The sequence below is a fragment of the Fundulus heteroclitus genome, chromosome 15 (genome assembly GCF_011125445.2).
Source record: "Fundulus heteroclitus isolate FHET01 chromosome 15, MU-UCD_Fhet_4.1, whole genome shotgun sequence".
Lineage (NCBI taxonomy): Eukaryota > Metazoa > Chordata > Actinopteri > Cyprinodontiformes > Fundulidae > Fundulus > Fundulus heteroclitus.
In genome coordinates this window covers 11,422,836-11,443,555 of record NC_046375.1, presented here as the reverse complement: position 1 = coordinate 11,443,555, position 20,720 = coordinate 11,422,836, and the positions used below count along the sequence as shown (strand labels likewise).

The 20,720-nt window shown below is 37.6% G+C and overlaps 1 protein-coding gene across 2 annotated transcripts in view; it reads right to left on the bottom strand.

The window, feature by feature from the left end:
- Positions 1 to 20,720, bottom strand: part of grm1a (glutamate receptor, metabotropic 1a) — a 53,886-nt gene that overhangs the window by 17,235 nt on the left and 15,931 nt on the right. For both annotated transcript variants that reach the window (XM_036147385.1, XM_012867400.3), the window contains exon 4: positions 752 to 987. In XM_036147385.1, the coding sequence (XP_036003278.1) occupies positions 752 to 987 (236 nt within the window). The remainder of the gene's footprint in view (positions 1 to 751; positions 988 to 20,720) is intronic.

The window sequence follows — 20,720 nt, the reverse complement described above, 5'->3', positions numbered from 1 at the left end:
CTATCTATCTATCTATCTATCTATCTATCTATCTATCTATATATATATATATATATATATATATATATATATATATATAGATATAGATAGATAGATAGATAGATAGATAGATAGATAGATAGATAGATATATATATATATATATATATATATATATATATAGATATATATATATATATATATATATATATATATATATATATATATATATATATATATAGATATAGATATATATATGAATTATAGTAGGAAATTCCTGCTCTACATTTCAAAGATTTATTATTTGAAATGATTATTGACAAACCCTTCTTTTTACATACAAGTGACCAAAAAAATTAACCTGAATAATCACTCACCACCTTGAAGATCTTTGGAAGGTTAAACAAAAAAATAAAAAAAAGAGTGACACAGACAAAGCAGAAAAGCAGCCATAACTAAACTGGCTGTACTGTTTAAAATGGTAAAATTCATAAGATTTGATTTCCTCCATTGAAAAAAAGCAGGCGGTGCAATTAATTAAACTGAGTGTGGTGGTGGTTGATTTTGTCAAGAACAAAAAAAAAAAGAGAAATAGAAACATACAATAAATTAAAATTTTTCATCATTATTAGTTTGTTTTATGGGTTACCATAAATGGTACCATTGCGAGATAAAAGCATTCAAAAGAACAGTTTACAACATCCCGAGACACACCAGTGCAACCATTTTGTTCTGTTCAGAAACGTGATGTGAACGTCTCTGTTACCACCTACCAGAGCAGACTTTTTCGTAGTTCTTGTTTTCCAGCGGATGCCTGGGGAGGCGACACTGGAATCGATGCTGCCAAAACTCGGCAAACCAGGGGTTCCTGGTGTTTTTGTCGAGCTGCAGCTTCAGGTAGTAGTCATCGAAGGTCTTCACCACCTCAGACTGCAGCTTCATGGTGATCCCTCCCTCTGCCTCCTGCTCATAACCCTCCACGACCTCATAGCGGTCAGCCCATCCATCACTGCAGACACAACACAATACAAAGGAATAAAATGCATAAATTATAGTGATCAAGAAACTGATTGTAGTTGTAGGCAATCAAGCGTTGACATACCAGTAAGAAGTCAAAGGAGACAGTAATGACAGCCTGTGCATGTCACTGTCAATGGTCCTTTAACGCGGATTGTTGTTGGGTGTAATTTGCAAAAAATAGACTGATGCAAGGAAAAAAACAACATTTGCAAGAACTTTGAATTTCATTCATTAGTTCATTCAGTCCCTCATTTCACCAATGCAGTGTTACTTTACACAGCATCATGAATTGATGCTCATTTTAGCAGGTGATCTTAAAACTGACCAAAATTAAAAGCTTTTAGCTGTGAAGCTGCTTTCAGTGATAATTAAAAAAAAAAAATTAAGTGCATATTTTCTTAATGCTCATTAAAAGATCATGAAAGGCACCAAATTGTCACAATGAAGCCTTGTCAAAGCTACCTCTATGTTTTTTTTTTTTTTGTTTTTTTTGGTACAGCGTGCATACAGTTGAAATCACACATTTGCAAACATTATAAAAAGTATAAAAAGAGCATACATTTGTTTTTCTCACTGTCTGACATTAAATCATGTTTTAGGTCAGTTAGGATTATCAAGTTAGGATTATCAAAAGTGTTTATTTTTACTACGTACTGGAATAATGAGAGATAGATTTTTATTTTTTTACATTACTTCCTTTAAATGCAGACAAATCCCAGAGACAATATCATGGCTTTGTAAGGAGGCTGGTCAAACCCCAGGAAGTGCTGGTTCACCTTATTCACCCATCCCAAGTCACCTGAAGCCTGGGCATTCTGTTTGTGACCCGAGATGGGTTTTTTAAGCAATTTCAGACGTCACTGCTGTTGTTGTCCTGCAGATGCACATCCATTTTCTTCCTGTAGCTGTTTTTTTTTTTTGTCTTCTCTGATCTTCCTTCTTTCTGTACATCTTTCAGCTCTTATTTCCTGACCTGAAAGTCCTTTTCTTTTCCCTCAACAAAAATGTAACCTTTGGGTTTTGCCAGGGCTCGCTGTTGGAGAAGCTCCTCATCTTCATAAGACGTACAGTGGAGTCCACACATAAGTTGATATAATCTGTGATGCATTCTGTTATTTGATCCAAGTTCTCCCCAGGAGGATCGCAGAGCTATTTTAGGAACTTTAGGAGAATATATCAATTAAATGATCCATTTAAAGACGAAAATATCAATCCATATCATGATTTTTAAGATACTCCTTTATTGTTGAAATATCAGGTATGATACTATAGTGAGCAAGTGATCTATTATTATTATTAATATATCATTATTATTATTATTATTATTATTATTATTATTATTATTATTATTATTATTATTTTAAAAGTAGAAGGATACTGTATTTGATTTAAATGCCTGATACCTGTAATGTCAAATAATTTGTTGTGTGTGTGAGATGATATCAATGTAAATATTAGTATTAGATGACCACATACTATTGCATCATATCAATCACATTGATCAGAAATCATAACAGAACTTTAATATCAGCAAATATCAAACAAATCAATATAACGTGGTGATTTATATTCCTACTACAAACCTGACTCAGACCAGTTCTGTCAGAAAGTCAGAGAAAATTGCTTATTTTGAGTTATTGATGCATGAAAAGGTCTCACCAGACACGTAAGCAAAGGTTGAAAACTGTCACTAATTAAATGAATACAGAGAGGGTTGATTTTGCAAAATAAATACATGAACTTTTATTTAAAAATGTATCTTCATCGTTTTATCTAAACTCCGTATGAAGATGGTATGACGTAAAGCTTGTGCAGAAATGTATGCGTTTGACAATCTGCAGCAACAATCTTTAAATCAAGAGAATGGAAATCTCTCTAATATTGTCTCAGCTGTTACTGTTGGCTTTAGAAATCCTCTCGGCTTGCTGGTTGGCTTGCGTAATCCTATGTGCCTGAATCTCTACCCTATCAAGCTCATTTGGACAAATCTGGCCACTGGGCTCCAAAAGAAATGGAAAACATCAGTAAAAGTGACACTGAAAGACGAATTAAGAGATGAACAGGGCCGCTTGGGGCTACCTTTTTCCTCCTAGACTGGGCCTGTGAGTTTTCAGCTCTTTGACTCTCCGTGTCCCTCTGTCTTTTCAATGCTAGCTCCGGGCTCCTGCCTTGAAATACCTGTGCTATTGACAGCTACAATCCAATTATGCGCAGCTCACCATGGAACCAATTACCTCACGCGTTGTTCTGGGTGATGGATAAGGACACGAGCATGTCTCCCAGTTCAGCTCAAAGTCTCTGACCTTTTTGTCCACAATTACTGCCCGTCAGGAAAACGGAGCCATTCGAACTAATTGGAGAAATTGTGTGGGAGACACAATGAAGCCAAGTGTGGACCTTATCAAGGCAAAAGCCATGCATATGTTTATTCAACTTGCAATGAGGAAAATATGGAAATTATGCAGAAGGTAAAGCTCAAGCTATTCAGAAGTTAGATGACCATGACGTCCGACCCTCCGATCCAGTCGTCTTGTGTAAAAGCTGCCACACTTTCATTAAACGTCAACTCTGTGTATCCTACCAAGCAAATTTAGAGACACATTCAAAGGGACTTTATATTTGTCCTTAACGACAAATTCACTCAGATTATGATTACAGCTATTTCTCAGTGATTTATAAATCCATGCCAATACTGCCCTATGGCAGTACAGAATAGAATATACCACTTGTTATCAAGTCTACCAGCAACAAAGGCAAAGCAGAAGCATTCAAAATCACATAAAGCAAAATTGTACAACAAAAATAAAAAGAAGAGACAACACAAGAAAAACTAGTGCACTGTTTTTACAAATAAAATCCTCAAATTCAAAGAAATGGACAACTGAGTAGGACAATTTGTAAATAGTACGAGCTTTGCATGTCTAATTGGGCATAAAAAAACAACTGACTGAAGAAAGGTAAAAAAAAAAAAAGCTGTACAAATAACAGCAGGGAATTTAGCACTTGTTTGAGTTTGTTGGGGCGACAGTGGTGTAGAAGTTAGGGTGTTCGTCCAGTAATTGGTGGGTTGCCGATTCCATCTCCTGCTCCAACCGTCTCAGTTTTTGTGTCCTTGGGCAAGATACTTCACCCGCATTGCTGGCTGGCGGTGGTCAAAGGGCCCGGTGTCAGTCTGGTCCAGGGCAGCTGTGGCTACTAACATAGCTCACTACTCTCAGGGTGTCAATGGGTGAATTGCTGATTGTAGTGTAAAGCGCTTTGGGGTCGTCGGACTTAGTTAAAGCGCTATACAAATCCAAGCCAATTGCCATTTTGCCATTTGTTAGGAGAAGTGACGGTTATAAAGGAGGAAGGATCAGCAACAATGCTGCTTTGTGCGCCTAAGATGCAGCAGTCTGAGAAAGATCCAAAGCACACCAGCATGTCCTCCTCTGAGTGGCTTAAGATAAAGTTGGGTGGCCAAGACAAATCACAAACTTTGGACATTCAAGCGTCATTATCCTCCCAAGTAGCTGAATTAAAACTATTCTGGAAAGAGCAGTGGGCCAAACTTCCTCTGAAACAGCTGAGAGTAACAGAAAAGCAAAAAAAAAAAAAAAGGAAACTATGAGTGCTCTTTAAACAAGGCAATCAGTCATTCCTTATTTCAAATTTGCTTCCAATGAGTTAGACATTTTTTAAAAAGAAATATATGAACACTAAGGGTTTAAAAACAGGTTTTTTTATCTGTCTGCTGCTGTTTCATCTATTTTCAGTTCCAACAATTTTAAGAGGGAGTTTTTTATTTATATTTATATTTAAGCCATGTTACTCTTACTTCTGACTCATTCAGATGCAAAACGATTTTATAAGACACTAACCACAATAAACCAGTGTTGCATCAACGCATAACAGACAACAACATGTAGATGATTTATTCTGCCGCTTTGTTTCTAGCAGCCCATCACAAACACAGCTTTTACAATTTATTTAAAAAAGCACCAAACATAATGTTTGATGCACATAAGAAAGAGTGAACTGAAAAGTAATTAGCAAAATAATACATTTTCTTTATTAGTTAAGCAGACACTAAAAAATATGCTGTCATTTTCATTTGGATTGCTGGAAAATAGAAGAATCAAAAAGCAGACCAAGTACTCAGAAACACTTTAACAAAAACTCCAAAGAGGCTGGAACTCTAATGATTAAGGCTGCATCAAAAGATTACGACAATATTTGCAGATGGTTTTGCCCTCTTATTTTTTTTCTCATTCATCTCATCTCACAAGTGGCATCATAAAAATCTTTTAATCTAGAAAAAATGTTTTGGTGGAAGTTGAATACGGTCAGGAGTTTCACACTAAGGTACAGTGGGAAAAAAAGGATGTAGCTGTAGTCTTAACTGGTCTCGATGAAAAATAAATCAGCAAGACCAAGATAAGACCTGGTAAAAATGGAGTTGAGACCGAGACAAGACCAAGACTTTGAACATATGGTACTTGCTGGTCTCGAGTACTGCAACACTGTTTTTTCTTTTTGCATGTATGAAATAGTGTGTATCTAGTAGTGGGCTTAACATTAATTTGGTGTCAAAAATACTTGGTCAAGTTCTGATCAAATACTGTTTGTTGATGCCATAGTTTAGTGGGACACCCATCCTACAACATAAAACGACCTTCTTCTTCTACTTCTAAAACCCCAATAAATAGTCTCTATTGGCCAATATTTGCCTGATATGTACCAACAACATTTCCTGCATTTTTGCTGACTGTTTAAAAAGGAAAATTGATGTGACTCAAGTGACTCACCACTGAAATTCTCCAAATTGAGTTAAGACTCAGAAACACGTGAACTTCAGGGGTTCATTAGTCACATTTCCCTCAGTCTCTCCGAGTGAATGCCATCTCTGTTGCTCTCTCTCTCTCTCTCTCGTCTTTAGTACAAGTGACTCAAAAACAGCAACATGGTATCATGTAAAAAGTCTAATTCGCACCACAAATATGCTAAGCTGAAAGGTTAAAGGCGTTTGGGAAAGTCTGAGCAGTACAATTTTGTGTTTTGGTCAAAGCGAAGAGAAGGAAGCAGGCGGTTCTAAAATAAAGACAGTGAGAGAAAGAGGGGAAGGAGGAGTGCTGTTCAACACTCCACATGAATAATTCACAGTGCGCTGAAGACATGCTTGACTGTGTCTCACAGTGCAGTTTGTGATAAAGTGAAATGACATTTCTTTCTTCTCACACTTCTCTCTCTGAGGATATTCCTGTCTGGCGAAGGTCCAAACAGCTCATCAAAGCTCACCGTGCCACACGAGGGCTGCCTAACGGGACCAAATCGGATTTTTTGTCACCTCAATGTTCTGCGCCTTCACACTGCATATTTGAACGGTCCATTATTGCATAACAGCAGTCCGGTATGACAGAGAAACACCTGTTTAAACAGATTCACTGTGGTATTAGTTACGCAGATGGCTCCATGATGGAAGCTGAAATGATCACAACTTTTGATACTTTAAAATAAATGAAGCAACAAATATGCTGTTTTATAATGTATGTTTTTCCATTTCTTATTTCTTTTTTTTAACTCCGTGGTTAAAATGGTGAATTTGGCCTCTTTCTGCACCTGTCAAGGTCAGCCAAGAAAAAGGAGCTTTAAAAAAAAAGGACAGGATCTGGTGGTAAACATACACAAAATGATTACTTTACAGATGTATGCATGCACACACCTGTTATTTCATTAGGTGAGCATAAGAGCAGGTCAGAAAATAGATTTAGGCAACTTTGAATGGCTTTGGTCTCAGTGTTCCAGAAACTGCAGATTCTCTGGGATTATTTTATTTTATTATTTTTCTGGCAATAGTGGCTCATTTTTACACAGTACCCTGACAGGAAAGGGGATTTGAGAGAGAGGGTCAGCAAAGGACCTCAGATCAGCTACGTCGAGGACTAAGGCCTCCGTACATGGGTCATGCTAACTACCCCTGCACCATTAGTGTGCGCCAGATTCGCTAGGATTGACAGCCGTGAATTACAGTGGAAAGTCTGAAAAAGAGAAAATATCCAGCGATAGTAGTCACTGGGTAGTCAAGCTGAGTAGAGGAAAAGGCCCTGATGATGTCAGAGGTCAGAGGACATTAGGTAGAGTGGTTCGAGATGACAAAAAGACAACATTTGCTCAAATGACTACTCACTGCAACCAATATATCCAGAATACTAAGTGTAACTAACTGCACAATGGACGAATCCTTAAAGAAGATGTGGAAAGGCAGCAGAAGATCACAGCCAGCACCGATCATGTCAACCAAGACCAGGAGACTGCATTGTTTAAACGCCACAGTCGACCTAACTATTGTAAATTACCATATCTATCCCTCTGTTGCCACTTTGCACCCATCTTCTGATGGCTTCTTCCAACAGAATAGGCTAATGCACAATGTCAAAAAGTGCAAATCATCTCACACTGGTTTCTTGAACAGAGCAGTGAGTTCCCTGTACTCTAGTTGCGTCCACACTCATCAGATCTTTTACATCACTTTTGGGATATGATATAAGTGCAGATTCTAATCATGGATGTGCAGTGGACAAAACTGCAGCAAATGTGTAATCATGTTTTATTAAAATGGACTGATATTTCTGAGGAATGTAATTCAACACATGGCAGTTCTGGTAGAAAAATGGGGTCCAACCCAGTACAGGGGGAAATTGCTTAATCAAGCAGATTTTGAGTTTACTTTACACAATTAAACATTTTCATTTACTGTTCGGCTGTTTCCTCATCTCCAAAAAAGAATTTCAGTAATGAAGAGGAGAGCGCTACTTTGAGCTTAACCATTAGTTCAATGCATATTTAAACCAACCGTATGCAAGAAAAACTGTTTTAATTTAAATCAAAGACCTGTAATCATCATGAATTAAATTTAAAAGCCAGAAAGAAAACGTGCAGTGCCTTTAAAATGAATGCAACATTCAAAACATTGTATATTGTATTGTAGATACCTGCAAACAATGACTTGAAACTAGAACTCAAAATTTGCTGCAGGACTTGAGCAAACAAAAGCATAAAAATACTCCTGATCTAGTGTCCCCCAGTGTCATTGTTTCTGTCCATTACAACCTGCCTGCAGACACACAAGAGGACAAGTGTTCAGAGAAATGTCCACATATAGAATACTGATGCTGAATACAGATCTCCAAATATTTTCTAAAGGAGAAATTAAAAACAGTTACTCCTTGGGTCATAAATTGTTTATGATGACTCATGATATAGTCAAATAGCAATAGTTATTTGAAAAACAATCTTCAATTTAGCTGCTGAATATCCTGTCATAGTTCCTTTTGAAGGACAAATGTGAGTTTAAAGCATTTATGATGGATGAACGTTAACTTTTGAGTTAGATAATTGCAGATTTATTGCGTAATAAATAAATCTTGGTTGTCCTTATTACCGTTTGCCAAATAAATTATGTAATGGGATTATGCAACTCTTATTTTATCTTGATTCTGAGAATGCATTCCCTCAAAGACACAAGATAACTTTAGAAAACATGTTATTTGTATATCAAAAAATGTAAAAAATTCAGCTGAATAACATTTTAGATAAAAAAAAATGTTAATCCAACGTTTAGCTAAACCTGATCAGAGGGGCTAAGGGGTGAAAATTCATAAAAGGAAGACCGGTCTCGTTTTCCAAATGCCATATTTTATTCCTTAAAGTCAATTTAATTTGATGCATAATTGATTTACTGACACTGCAATGTGCACGGTGAAAAAACATGTCAAAAGCATTTTACAGATCTCCATGCAAAATGGAGAACTGAGAGCTCTGTCGAATGATCTGGTTCCAAGTACAGTTGTATATTTATAAAATCATGAATTAATTGGCAGGGAAGAGATTTAATCACATGCACCCATTTCCCTGGAGACTGACTGAGAAGAGTTGCTTCAAAAAAGTGGGATAGGAGAGTAAAGAGTTCCCAAATTTGCAGAGTAGATTAAAAAAACAAAACAAAACTAGTAATCATTCACAAATTAGAACAATGTCCACAATTAGAAATGGACTGATTAGGCTTGTCCTGGCCAATCCAGATTTCTGATTTTCTTTGAGGTCTGATTTGCCAAATCTAATTTTGAGCCCCTCAGATTTTTTTTTTTTTCAATGAACTATAACACATAAAATAGAATAAATGTGCCCCTGACATTCGTTTGACTTTTTATAATCATTCAAAAAGTAATTCAAAGTACGTGTTATGAGATTTTAGTGGGGATTCTTAGTTTTAATGAATTTCAATGTTTGGAGGGGGAGGGCAGGTAAGTTCTTGTGTGTTTGACCTGGCGATCACCAATCAGAACCTATCAAGAGAAAATAAGATGACAAAAGACAGATTGGTGCATCTTTAGCTCATGAACATAGAAGCCAAAGTCTGACTAAAGATTTTGCATGTGTGCAGATAATTTTAAAATGTTATTGAAAAATATTAAATAATAATTTATTATATCAACTGCTAAAGGGATTTTGATTGCACAAACTATTACAATTTTATATTAATTACTTGTAAACAAATAAATACATCAGAATTTGGAAGAAATAACATTTAAAGCCACACCGTGTAACTTTTAGCCTCTAGGGGCGCTATACCTGCAACTTTGAGGTTTAGTGCCCTTGATGGCCAATAGCAACACCTGCACTGGTTCAAAATTAAACAGTCCGCCTCCATGTTTTGGAATATGATAGCAGACCATTTTGGACGAGCAGACGGAGAAGTAATCGGATTACTTGAGAAGACAAGGCCACAGTTATCCTTCTAGATTAAACCCTGCATCATAGAACCAAAAATATGTCTCATCACGTAGCATATCTCTTTTGTTTTGTTGTCACCATACTGCCATAACCTAGAATGGGTCATGTGACCTTAGGTTTGCCAACTGCCCTGTAGTAGCCAGGATGTCCCGTGTTTTGACTACAGATGGCAATTTGTATATACAAACACTAGATGGCACTCTACACCTTACTTTCTTAGTTGCGATGACTTGCGAAAAAAGTAAGACCCCGACCGGTGCAGCTTTGAGTCTCCGACAGCACAAGTTTAATGCCCCCCCACCCACCCACACACACACGCACACACACGCACACACACGCACACACACACACACACACACAAAAACACACACAGCGATGCTCTAGGTCACATGACCCATGCAATGACAGATCTGACCCTCTCTAGTTTTATGGGTGAGGTACGCACCAAGAGTTGTATATTGACTGAAAAGATAATTTAACATATCCCATCTTAAGCTATCACTTGGGTCAAAACTTACACTATGCTGCTTTAATGTGATAAACAAAGTTTTATTTATCTAAATTATCTCTGCATATAATTTAGATAAATAGGCATAATACCAATAAATATATTTTCAGAAATCATAGAAAATAACCTCATTTTAAGACTGTGCAAAGGCACATTTGGTAGCACTGTGGTCTTGCAGCCAGACGTTCCTGGTTTCAAATCTGGGCCTAGGAACTTTCTACACGCATTAGCTTGCATGTTCTCGGTACCCGGGTTCTGTCCGGTGCTTTGTCTTCCTCCCATGGTCTAAAAAATGACTTTAAGGTTAATTGGTCTCTCCAAATTGCTTGTGTACATGGTTGTTTGTCCTGTGTGTCTCCATGTTGCCCTGTGATGGACTGGTGACCTGTCCAGGGAGGACCGCCCCATGACTGCTGAAGATGGGCACTGTCTCCAGAATATATTCCTGCTCATATTTATCAGATAACTTGATCTACATCTGTAAGCAATGATATGTTTTTCAAATGTAGTGAAGAAATCATGAAATACAGTCTTTGCCAGGGTGGAAATCTACAGGAAACAATAGCAATATCAACCCACTTGCAGCATTTTCATGCATTGTTCTACTTTTGTTATATTGCAAGCTTAAAAACAGAATGATCTGGCTTTTTCCTGTCATGGTAGTAGCAGCTCAAGCTTTCTTGATGCGATGCCCAAAGTGGTCTATAGAAGCCATGCAGGCTGTTTTTATTAATTCATTCTGCCCCAGTTTAGGTTGCGAGATCAGTGTCCTCGGCGTTAACAGGCAGGACCGCAGGGGGAGGGGTGTGTTTTCCTTTTTACTACAAATAGATGTTAGTTCACTCTTAAATCCCTTCACGGTGTGCAAGCACCAAAACGTCTGAATGAGATTTTAAAATATTCAAAGTAGCAAGTTATATGTTGCTGCTCATATTCAATTGGGGTAAGTTCTGAAATTTAAACCTTCTTGTCTGCAAACAGTGAAGAAGTACTTGCACATTAGTTATACAGAAAAGATTTCAAAACCTGACTATGTTTTTTTAACCGCTTAAGACCTGAGAACTTTAGTCCAAACATAGGCTTTTAGACACTTGCAAAAGGCTGAATAAGATTTGTTTCTCTTCACACATATCAGTTTTCAACCTCATTTAAAGATCTGTCAGGAGAAAAAAATATATATGTTTGATTGAAAATAAAAACCTAATAATTTTAAGGCATCAAAAAGCCAATGTTTAGATTGAAATTATCGGATCTTAGGAGTTTGGGATAAAATACCATTAACATTTAAATAATAATGAACATGGAAAAAGAAAGGTCTGTACAGTAATTTTACGCTGTACTTAAAAAATGGCATCTGCATTTTTTTGCCCAGTAACTTTCTGGTAACTCCATGCTTCAGTTTAGGGTGTTTATAAAATATCTATAGCACTGTTTTTAAATTGCCCCATCCCCATGCTGATAAACTGGGCAATAACTTCAAACTCTATTTGCAGTCAATCTGGTGCAGGGTAGTTTCCAAACTGCAACAAAAGTTAAAAACTTGAAATCGGTTAATACTCTTGAACTTCTTTTCAACAGGCTCACAGAGTAAATGCTTTTTAGTGTCCCTCCTGTCTAATGTTTGATTTATTTCTGAAATGTTAGATTTATAAGCAAACAAATGCAAGCTAGTTAATGGTAGGAGGAATAAACTAAATAGATCACACACACACACACACACACACAACATTTAACAATTTTGCAATCTGACAATTTTGTCAGGGACATTTGAGGGTCTCTGGGTTGTTTGTATAAAGAGTAACAACCCAAAGCAGAGTTTATCCTGAAATAATACCTTATAGTTTAATCAATTTGTTTGTTATTCCTTGACAGAATATTTTTTTAGTCAAGAGAGGAACAAAATACCTAATTTCAAAATAATGCTAGCAAGGAACTCAGGTAGTGTTGAAGTACCTAAGTTCCTTTGTTTATTTATGATGCCCTCCCCCGTCATCCATCATAAATACGGATTGAGTCTATTTTTGATAGCTGGCAGAGCAAACATAACCTGGCTCTCGCCAGATGGATGTAGTTCCACCGAGCTCCACATGGAGCTCTTCAGAATGAAATCCATCTGGCGGGAGTCAGGTTAGAGCAAGCATGCCTCAAGTTCCAGAGACTAGATGGAGCCTGACAGCAAGTCAGACACACAATACGAGACACACAATCCTAATGCAATGCAAACATTACATTAGGACCAGTGACATGAGGTCACATATAAGTGAGATAGTCTCAAGAGTTATTTCACACCATGGATGATGAGAAGTTCATGCAAGAAGTTTACACGCAGCTCCACATATATTTATGGCTGTTTAGGCGTGAACTCGTCACTTTCCGTGTGCACTTGCTTTTCCCCCACAAATTTGAGCTCTGATGAGTCCATTTGCCTCTGCATTTGACGTATGCATGAACAGATTTTAAAGGCATCCAGTGTGAATTGCCGCAAGTCATGATTTTCAACACAGAACATAGTCAGTGTGCATAGGGTGACTGGTGGCATGCCTGAGTTTAATTTATATGACGGTCCATTGAGGTAATAACCTACAGTCTTCTAAATATTTAAGAAAACATATTTCACATATAAAAATATAAACTGAATAAATATATAACTCAGTTTTTCTAAATGTTCTGCACTGTGACCCAAACGGGTTTAGGCTTAAGGTCATGATGGTATTGTCCTGCAGGATATGCTGGTGTAGAAGAGACTTTATGGGGAGCTGTCCTGAGTCCTGAAACAGCAAGACAAGCCCAGATTGCCACACTACCACCACCATGTTTGTCCATTTGCATCATGCTCTATTCCAGAAATGTATTAGAGTTATGCCAGATGTAACATGGTGTAGACCTTCCAAAAAGGTCCACTTTTGCCTCCTCAGTCCACAGAGTATTTTCACTGAAATCTTGGGTATCATCGAGTTGTTCTTTAGCAAATGTGAAATAAACCTTTTGTTCCTTTGGTCATCGTTTTTTTTTTTGCCTGGGAAATCAGACTTATGTCTCTTTCTCAGAGTCTAAAGCAAATGAGGCCTGGAAAGCTTTGGATAAGGGGTGCCCAAGTTCAGTCCTTCAGAGCTACTATCCTGCAGCCCGTAGATGCATATCCTCTCCAATGTTCAGTGGATTCTCAAAGTCTTTAAAATGGCCTTGTAACCCCCAATTTTATGTGATCAGGAAAATATTCTACTGAAATGAATTCTAGCAGCAATCAAGCCTGGATGTGGCTGTTGAAATTGAACTCAGCTTTCAGAAAATGTGGTTTATTCCAGTTATTCGATGGTTGGAGAATGTATGAAATTACATTGTCACACAGGGCCATCATCATTTTAAAATTGCATTTTGTATTTACATAGGTGGTGTTTGTCTGATTTGAAAAAAAAAAACCTCTCTGGTGATCTGATGTGTGTGACAAAATCTAAAACAAGAAAAATTGAAAGCAAATACTTTTTTCCCCATCACGATAGATGTGCCTACTTATGCAGGTTTTGTAAAGTGCACATGCAAACCATGGCCATCTTAATTTTTCACAAACTCCATGTTCAGCTTCTCTTACCCTTCAGATTTCAGAAACTTTTCAAACTGCTTCTTTTACTTCTCAAACACCGAAGGATTGACGCAGAAGAGAAAAATATCAAAAACAATACAATTTTAAAGATGCTTCTTCGAAAGATTTTACTGATACATGTTAAGAATTATTAAGTTTTGTTATTTTTTTAGCAAAATTGTTTGGGACCCACACACACTTTGTTCCAGTCTGCACAAAAAAACGTTAGAGCTTCTGCTAATCAGCATGTGACAGCTATGTCCAGATGCGAGGCCAGTGTGCTATTTTTGATCCCTCTAATGCCGTGGAGCCATCTCCTTGTACTTGGAGCACAAGGCATCAATTAGAAAGAGAGAGACGCCCTTGACAATGTGTGGCTGCTCTCAATTAACATCATAGGTGTGTTAAAAATATCCAGATGCAGAACATTGTGCTCTAAGGGTAAAGACAAATAAATGCATCAACCATGTATTTATAAACAACTCCTTCGCTAAATAAATAGTTACATTGGTTTCCTTACCTATATATTAATTATTTTACTTATTAAGGGAATATTTTCTGCCATATCTTCTGAGAAAGAGCTGTGATGTTGTCTTCTGCAAAGCCCCACTGACGGAGCACATAACAGATCTGCAATGCAATGATCACACCAACTTTGTCAAGAGGTCAAACAATGTCTCCATGGAGACAATGGTGAAAGCAGTACACAAATTTATTTCTGTTTGTCTCTTCCTGCTTTGATTCAATAAATTCTTCTCTGCAGACAGAAACTGGAATGACTTACATGAGGCATTCAAAAGAAAAATCTGAAATCTAAACTCAATCAAACGTCTGCACTTTAACCTAATCCACATGTGTGGAGCCGTGTGGAGCTCGGTGGAACTACATCCATCTGGTCAGGTTAGAAGTTTGTTCTCTCACTAAGGCATCAAGGTGAACGACAGCGCGCAGCACGTCACACCAATGCACACGCCCAGAGAATGCTACATAAATCACTCTCTCATATACTGACTAATGGAGCCTATAGGGGCAACTGTGGTAAATAGAGGAAAACTCATTTTACATGTCAGGCAATTGTAAGGACATGTATGTGAAATAAAAAAATGTAATCTTTAAACTTGTGCAGTGCTCCTTAAATGAATGGGGAGACACCAGCATTAATTAACTCTTCATAACTGTATGCAATCTGCCACATATGGGCTAAATTTCACAAACGTTTTAAGGAAAGTAAGCAAAATGAACAAAAAATAGCACACTTAACCTATTACATGTCTAGAAGGTGTAAAGAAGTGTGAAACTCGTCCAATTAGAGACACCCCAGCTTGGTGAGGAGATGTATTGCTTCTGGGGGGACGGGGGGGGGGGGGGGGCTGGTTCAGGTTGATATGCGTGGCTGAAGATGCTGGTGTGGTCGGTTTGGGTCGGGGGGAACGTGGCACATGTCTCACCCCGTGGTTTCTTGGCCTAGGGGCTGTTGCTCCTGTGATTCACAGAAGACCTATCTCTGTGTGGAGCATATGGAGGCCCTGGACCTGGCCTGGGGCTGCAGCAGCCTTCCTGGGTCAGGTCCATTGGTTCTTTCTTGATCTTAGGTGCTGTGTGTGCAAATCTCTCTACTGTTCTTATGACTTTTACAACTGTGCAGATCCAGGTGTTACCTTGTGTAATTGTAAGATAGAAAAGATTTTTTTCCAGTGAAGCCACTAATGCAACTCTTACTACGCCTGGTATACTGCTGATTGAACAAACCCCTTTTAAACTAGGAAAAGCATCAGACTTTATAGAGCCCCATCTTGACTATAAATGCAGTAAATTTTAAGTGAATCAGTTGAAGCATGTTTGTTCCACAAACGTTTCAGTGGACCGTGTGCCAGGTGAAGCTGTAATTTTGGCATAATTTAGCTCCATGTGCTAAAACTGTGCCAAATGTGTTTTTCACCTCATCAGATGGAATCTGGTCAAAGCTTTATGAAACAGTTTTTGGTCAACACTTTTATCCTTTGCATCATTAAAATGTACCACTGGGTACGGCATTATATCAACGATCAGACCGGTGAGAATGATTTACAACTAGAGCACTGAAAATAGGTGACAGAAAATCCATCTGAACACACCATTGTGAAGTTTTGCAGAGACTTCATTTTCTTAGTTTTGAAAACTTTGCAAAGTTTTCCAATTTAAAATGAATGCATAAATGTGTACTCAATTTGGCCCCTGACATCCTCAGACAGTTCATAGTCCCACTCAGATCAGTGGGTTCCATCACACGAGGAACTTCAAACGGAAATGTCAAAGTTTCCCTGAGGTAAACCTTTGGGTAGTCGGCCTTCTCCATCCAGGGAGCCAAACTGCGGAACTCCTTGTCTCCTGAACTGAAACAGGACCTTGATTTGGAGATTTTTAAAAATTAATTTAAACATGTTCTAAAAAGGAATCAACGTGGCAGACATATTTCATGCAATATGAACTGACTTTAAATTGGACTTTTGTATAATGTGAATTTGTAAGCTCTCTTAAAGTTGTGTTTTGTTTGTTCTTTTGTGACAGCCTGCCCTTTGACAAGGAAGACATGGTCCCTTAGAGCTTTAAAACAATGTATTAGTTTCTTCCCATGTCATTTTCTCCCTTTTGTGCCGCTGTTGAAAAAGTAGATGGGGCTGAAAAGGTGAATAAATGTATTTAATAAATGTGTTTACACTGCACACACGGGTCCCTATCAAATAAAAAACAAAAAATGTAACTAACACACAAAGCAATGCACAAAGCTAAATCATAAGCTTGATTATGCACGGAATTGTGTCATCGGATATGATGTTACAAAGATGAGCTTTACAAAACTCAACGTTTTTTTTTTGTTTTTCAGTTTCATATGATACCGAACATGGACGGTATGATTTGGTAGATTTGTGTTTAATGCAGTGTTTTTGTCTAATGGTCTAGAGGACTTCTAAATGTCATCAGGTACACTGAAATAGCCATAAAACCATAAGTGTTGGAGGGGAAAGAAATATGGGATTGATATGGAAACATTAAAGCCTCCTCTTGCAATTTGGAAAAAGAATAAAAAAGCCAGTAATTTAGAGGCAGAGTTTAAACACCTGTGTCAACAGGGCCATCATCTCAGCATGGTTTTATGAATGCGGACGACTGTCCACTGTGTCTCTAAGGTCTTTCTGGAGGGGTGAATGCTGCTTGTCAAGACTCGATGCAATCTGCTGGGTTTCTATAGATAGGAAACATTTTTACCAATGTGTTTGTATGATTTGATTGAATTTGAATTTGTAAAGTGCCTTGAGATGACATATGTTGTGAATTGGCACAATATAAACAAAATTGAATTGAACTAAATTTAATTAAAATGGTTTATACAGTGATGTCATGGCACCTTTAAGTTAGCTACAAAAAGTTTTTTTTATGTAAATATAATTGGAGGTCTATGTCAACTTTTGAACCTGTTTGCACTATTTTAATTATTTGTCAATAATTGAAGTTACTGTTTCAATCATTAATCCACACTCAAAACTGAAATGTTCAAACCAAAAATCGAAAGCCCTATATGAGTCTGACCTTCACTCTGATAAAAGTAAAAACTCCTGGATGAAGCTCTGTTAAGAAATGTATATTTTATATGAAGCATGGTGGTGGTAGAGCCATGATTAAGAACACTTAGTTACACCCAAAAAAAAAACACAATAAAAAAAATGAAACACTAAATTTGATCCTGTTTAGCATCATGGTTTTATTATGTGTGTTTTAGTATATTATCTTCTCTTTTTGATAAACTGCAACCATCACCATTTATGAAACATGTGATAAAATATCTTGATTCTTTTCAATATTTTTCATTTTCTTTTTATTATCGCAATATGTTTGGAACATTTAATTCAGGAGGATGGATTGTGCTTGGCAACAAGTGAAAAATACTTCCAGATGTGTAGTTTTGGCCAGAAAAGAGACCCATTTATCTCATCATTCCTTTTATTGCTATTGACAGGGGGAGAATCTCTCTTTGCTCATGTCGTGCTATTTGCCAAAAAAACTCGTTTCAAGAAGCCAAGAGAGAGCATCCCTAGTGCTCTCCTTCGTGAGATGAGAAGATGAGGCACCAGGAATGACAAGGAAGAAAGCTTTAAAATGTGTCCTTTTAAAAAGTCCTCTTTTCCTGTAGCCCTAAACATTTTATGATTCACTCTAAGAGGAAAACACCAATATCCTTACACACACACACAGTCAATGGTACAGCTGAATACAGCTGGCCCATACAGCTTGGATTTCAAGCTTTCTCTTTGCAGATAAAGAGTCATGCAACTCGTAATGAGTGGTGTCAAGCTAGTCAGTGTCCTTTTTGACAGACTAAACAAGACCGAAGTGTTGAAAATTGGACCCCCACCAAAAGGCCGTGAATGTGGGAGAGGGAGAGAATTGAACATTACATGTGGAAAAGCAGCTTATGCAAATGGTGTTTGGTAATAACAGCATTCAAGCAGCATTAGAGAGAGAGAGAGAAAATGAATGCTTCTAATTGCAAGAGAGCAGGCAGGCAAATGAGTGGGTGGATTCACTGCATGCCACCATTCAGAAACTTGGTGCTGGGGAAGCAGTAGAGGGAATAATAACAAAAGCCACTGTACAGTCAATGTATATCTGGTTTTATGAAGCCGCAAGAACTAGAGCTTAGCAGACAGACTTGAATACCATGATAATTTCTTTTTAGAACCGAGTGGGTGGAAAATATTATTCAGGATTCAGAGCTTCCTTCAAATAGTTTGAACTGCAAAAGAACCTAATGGCGTTGGCCCCAGGGAACTCACACACATTTGAACACTGTATTTGTAAGATACATAAACATCTCAAAACACATTCACAACGAAGCAATCTCTGAATAAACATAATGGATTTTTTTTAAATGTTGTTGGCTATAATAAGGATCTAACTGGGTAGTGTGCAGATCAAAAACTGAAATATGCCAACTTCAAACCAGGTTTGACTCCATATCGTCATCAATATCTATTTCTCTCACTCTGCTAACTTCTCCTATGGTTCTCCAGTTTGCATTGTTAGTTGTTATTTCAACTTTTAACCTTGTACTCTCTCTGTCTTTATCTCTTCATAGTATCTACATCTGGTCTGGCGTTCTGTTAGCTCTGACACCATCCAGGGGGGCAGTATATATCCCCTAGTCAGTTGTGCCAGAGGGCTGTTCACACTGAGTCTGGTTCTGCTGGAGGTTTTTTCCTTTCTGGTAAAGCGGAGTTTTCCTCTCCACTGTCGCTTCACGCATGCTCAGTTTGAGCGATTGCTGTAATCTGCTGGGTTTCCTTAGATAGGAACATTTGTGACCAATCTATTTGGATGATATAATTGAATTTGACTTTGTGAAGTGCCTTGCCATGACATGTGTTGTAAATTGGCGCTATATAAATAAAACTGAGTTAAATTTAATTGAATATGACTGAATTTGATGCAGTCTCCAGAACAAATTTCAGAGGGGCCACTCTCTCAGACACAACTCCTTTTTTTTTTTTTTTACATCTTGCAGGTTTTTGCTGAAACTGACATCAAAAGCAGTCAGTCGTAAAGGAACTAAGATGAGCTGGAAATGACTTGACCTTGAGAATTTTATTTGCATTATGTGGCAGTAATGTTAAGGTTTTCAGTCAAAATCTACATTTATAGCAACGTATATTCACTAAGTTCATATTTCTTAAAGGTTTTCAACTCCCCTCACCTTATAATTACCAACTTTACAACATTTTAACTGGCATTTATGGGATAGACCAACACAAACTAGAACCAAAGAAGGAAAGTGGAAGTAATATGAAATGTGACTACCAAGCTTTAATGTAAATAGAAATTTGAAAAGTGTGGTGTGCATTGTGCTCTGCAACCCATAAATATACTTTGGGGCTACCAATTGCCTTCAGACATCACCTAATGAATGGGAAAAAATATGTGAGCACAACTGTTCTTTGAAATTTGGTGGGGTTGCTGAGATCTACAGCACAGGTGAGAGGATTTTTTTAAATAGTAACTATTTGTTCGGCACTCCAAGAATTTGAGCTTAATGCAAGAGTCCACAGAAAAAGCTTGTATTTGCAGTTCACCATAAGTTGGTTGGGGACAAAGAGAAGAGCTGGAAGGAGGTGGTCTGCTTAATTGAGACCAAAACGTAACATTTAGCTTACTTGCAAAACGTAGAAAACTAACACCATTTCCACGGTGAAACAGGGCGGTGGCAACATTATGGTGTGGGGTGAGGGTTCACCCTTTCGCAGCGCAATGGCACAGAAACATTACAGCAAGAGCTAGAAATAGACTGGTTTAAATCAAATGATTTTTGTGTATCACAATGACTCAGTAAGCATTCAAAATCCAAATGCTAAATTTTTAAAAAAGATTTGAAAACTAATTTTCACAGACACCCACACTTCTCAGATTTGAATTTTATGAATTTTTCTCCCACTTCACAAAGTTTTACTCCCGTCATATCAAATTCAAGGGGTATCAATATTTTTGCCAGACACTATATTGCCAACACAAGTAGATCAAAATGAAAACTTATAGGACCCTCACTGTGTCCTATAAGTGTTCTATGATATGCTTCTACAGCCTCAGAGAACTCACATCTGGTTAAGGTACTGATGAAAGAAAGGAGCAGAAACAGAATCAAGTTGGAGCTGCAACAAGGCAGACTGGGAGTCATTGTGCATGTTGCTTTGGCACATAGCTAACAAGTGAACACTCTGTGGCCATCTGCACAATCACCCTCTGAGAAGCTCACATTTCTTCTTGAAGTCAGTCTTTCATTCATACAAAACATAACAGCCTCACTGATATGCAGAAAAAAGTACTGATCTTATCC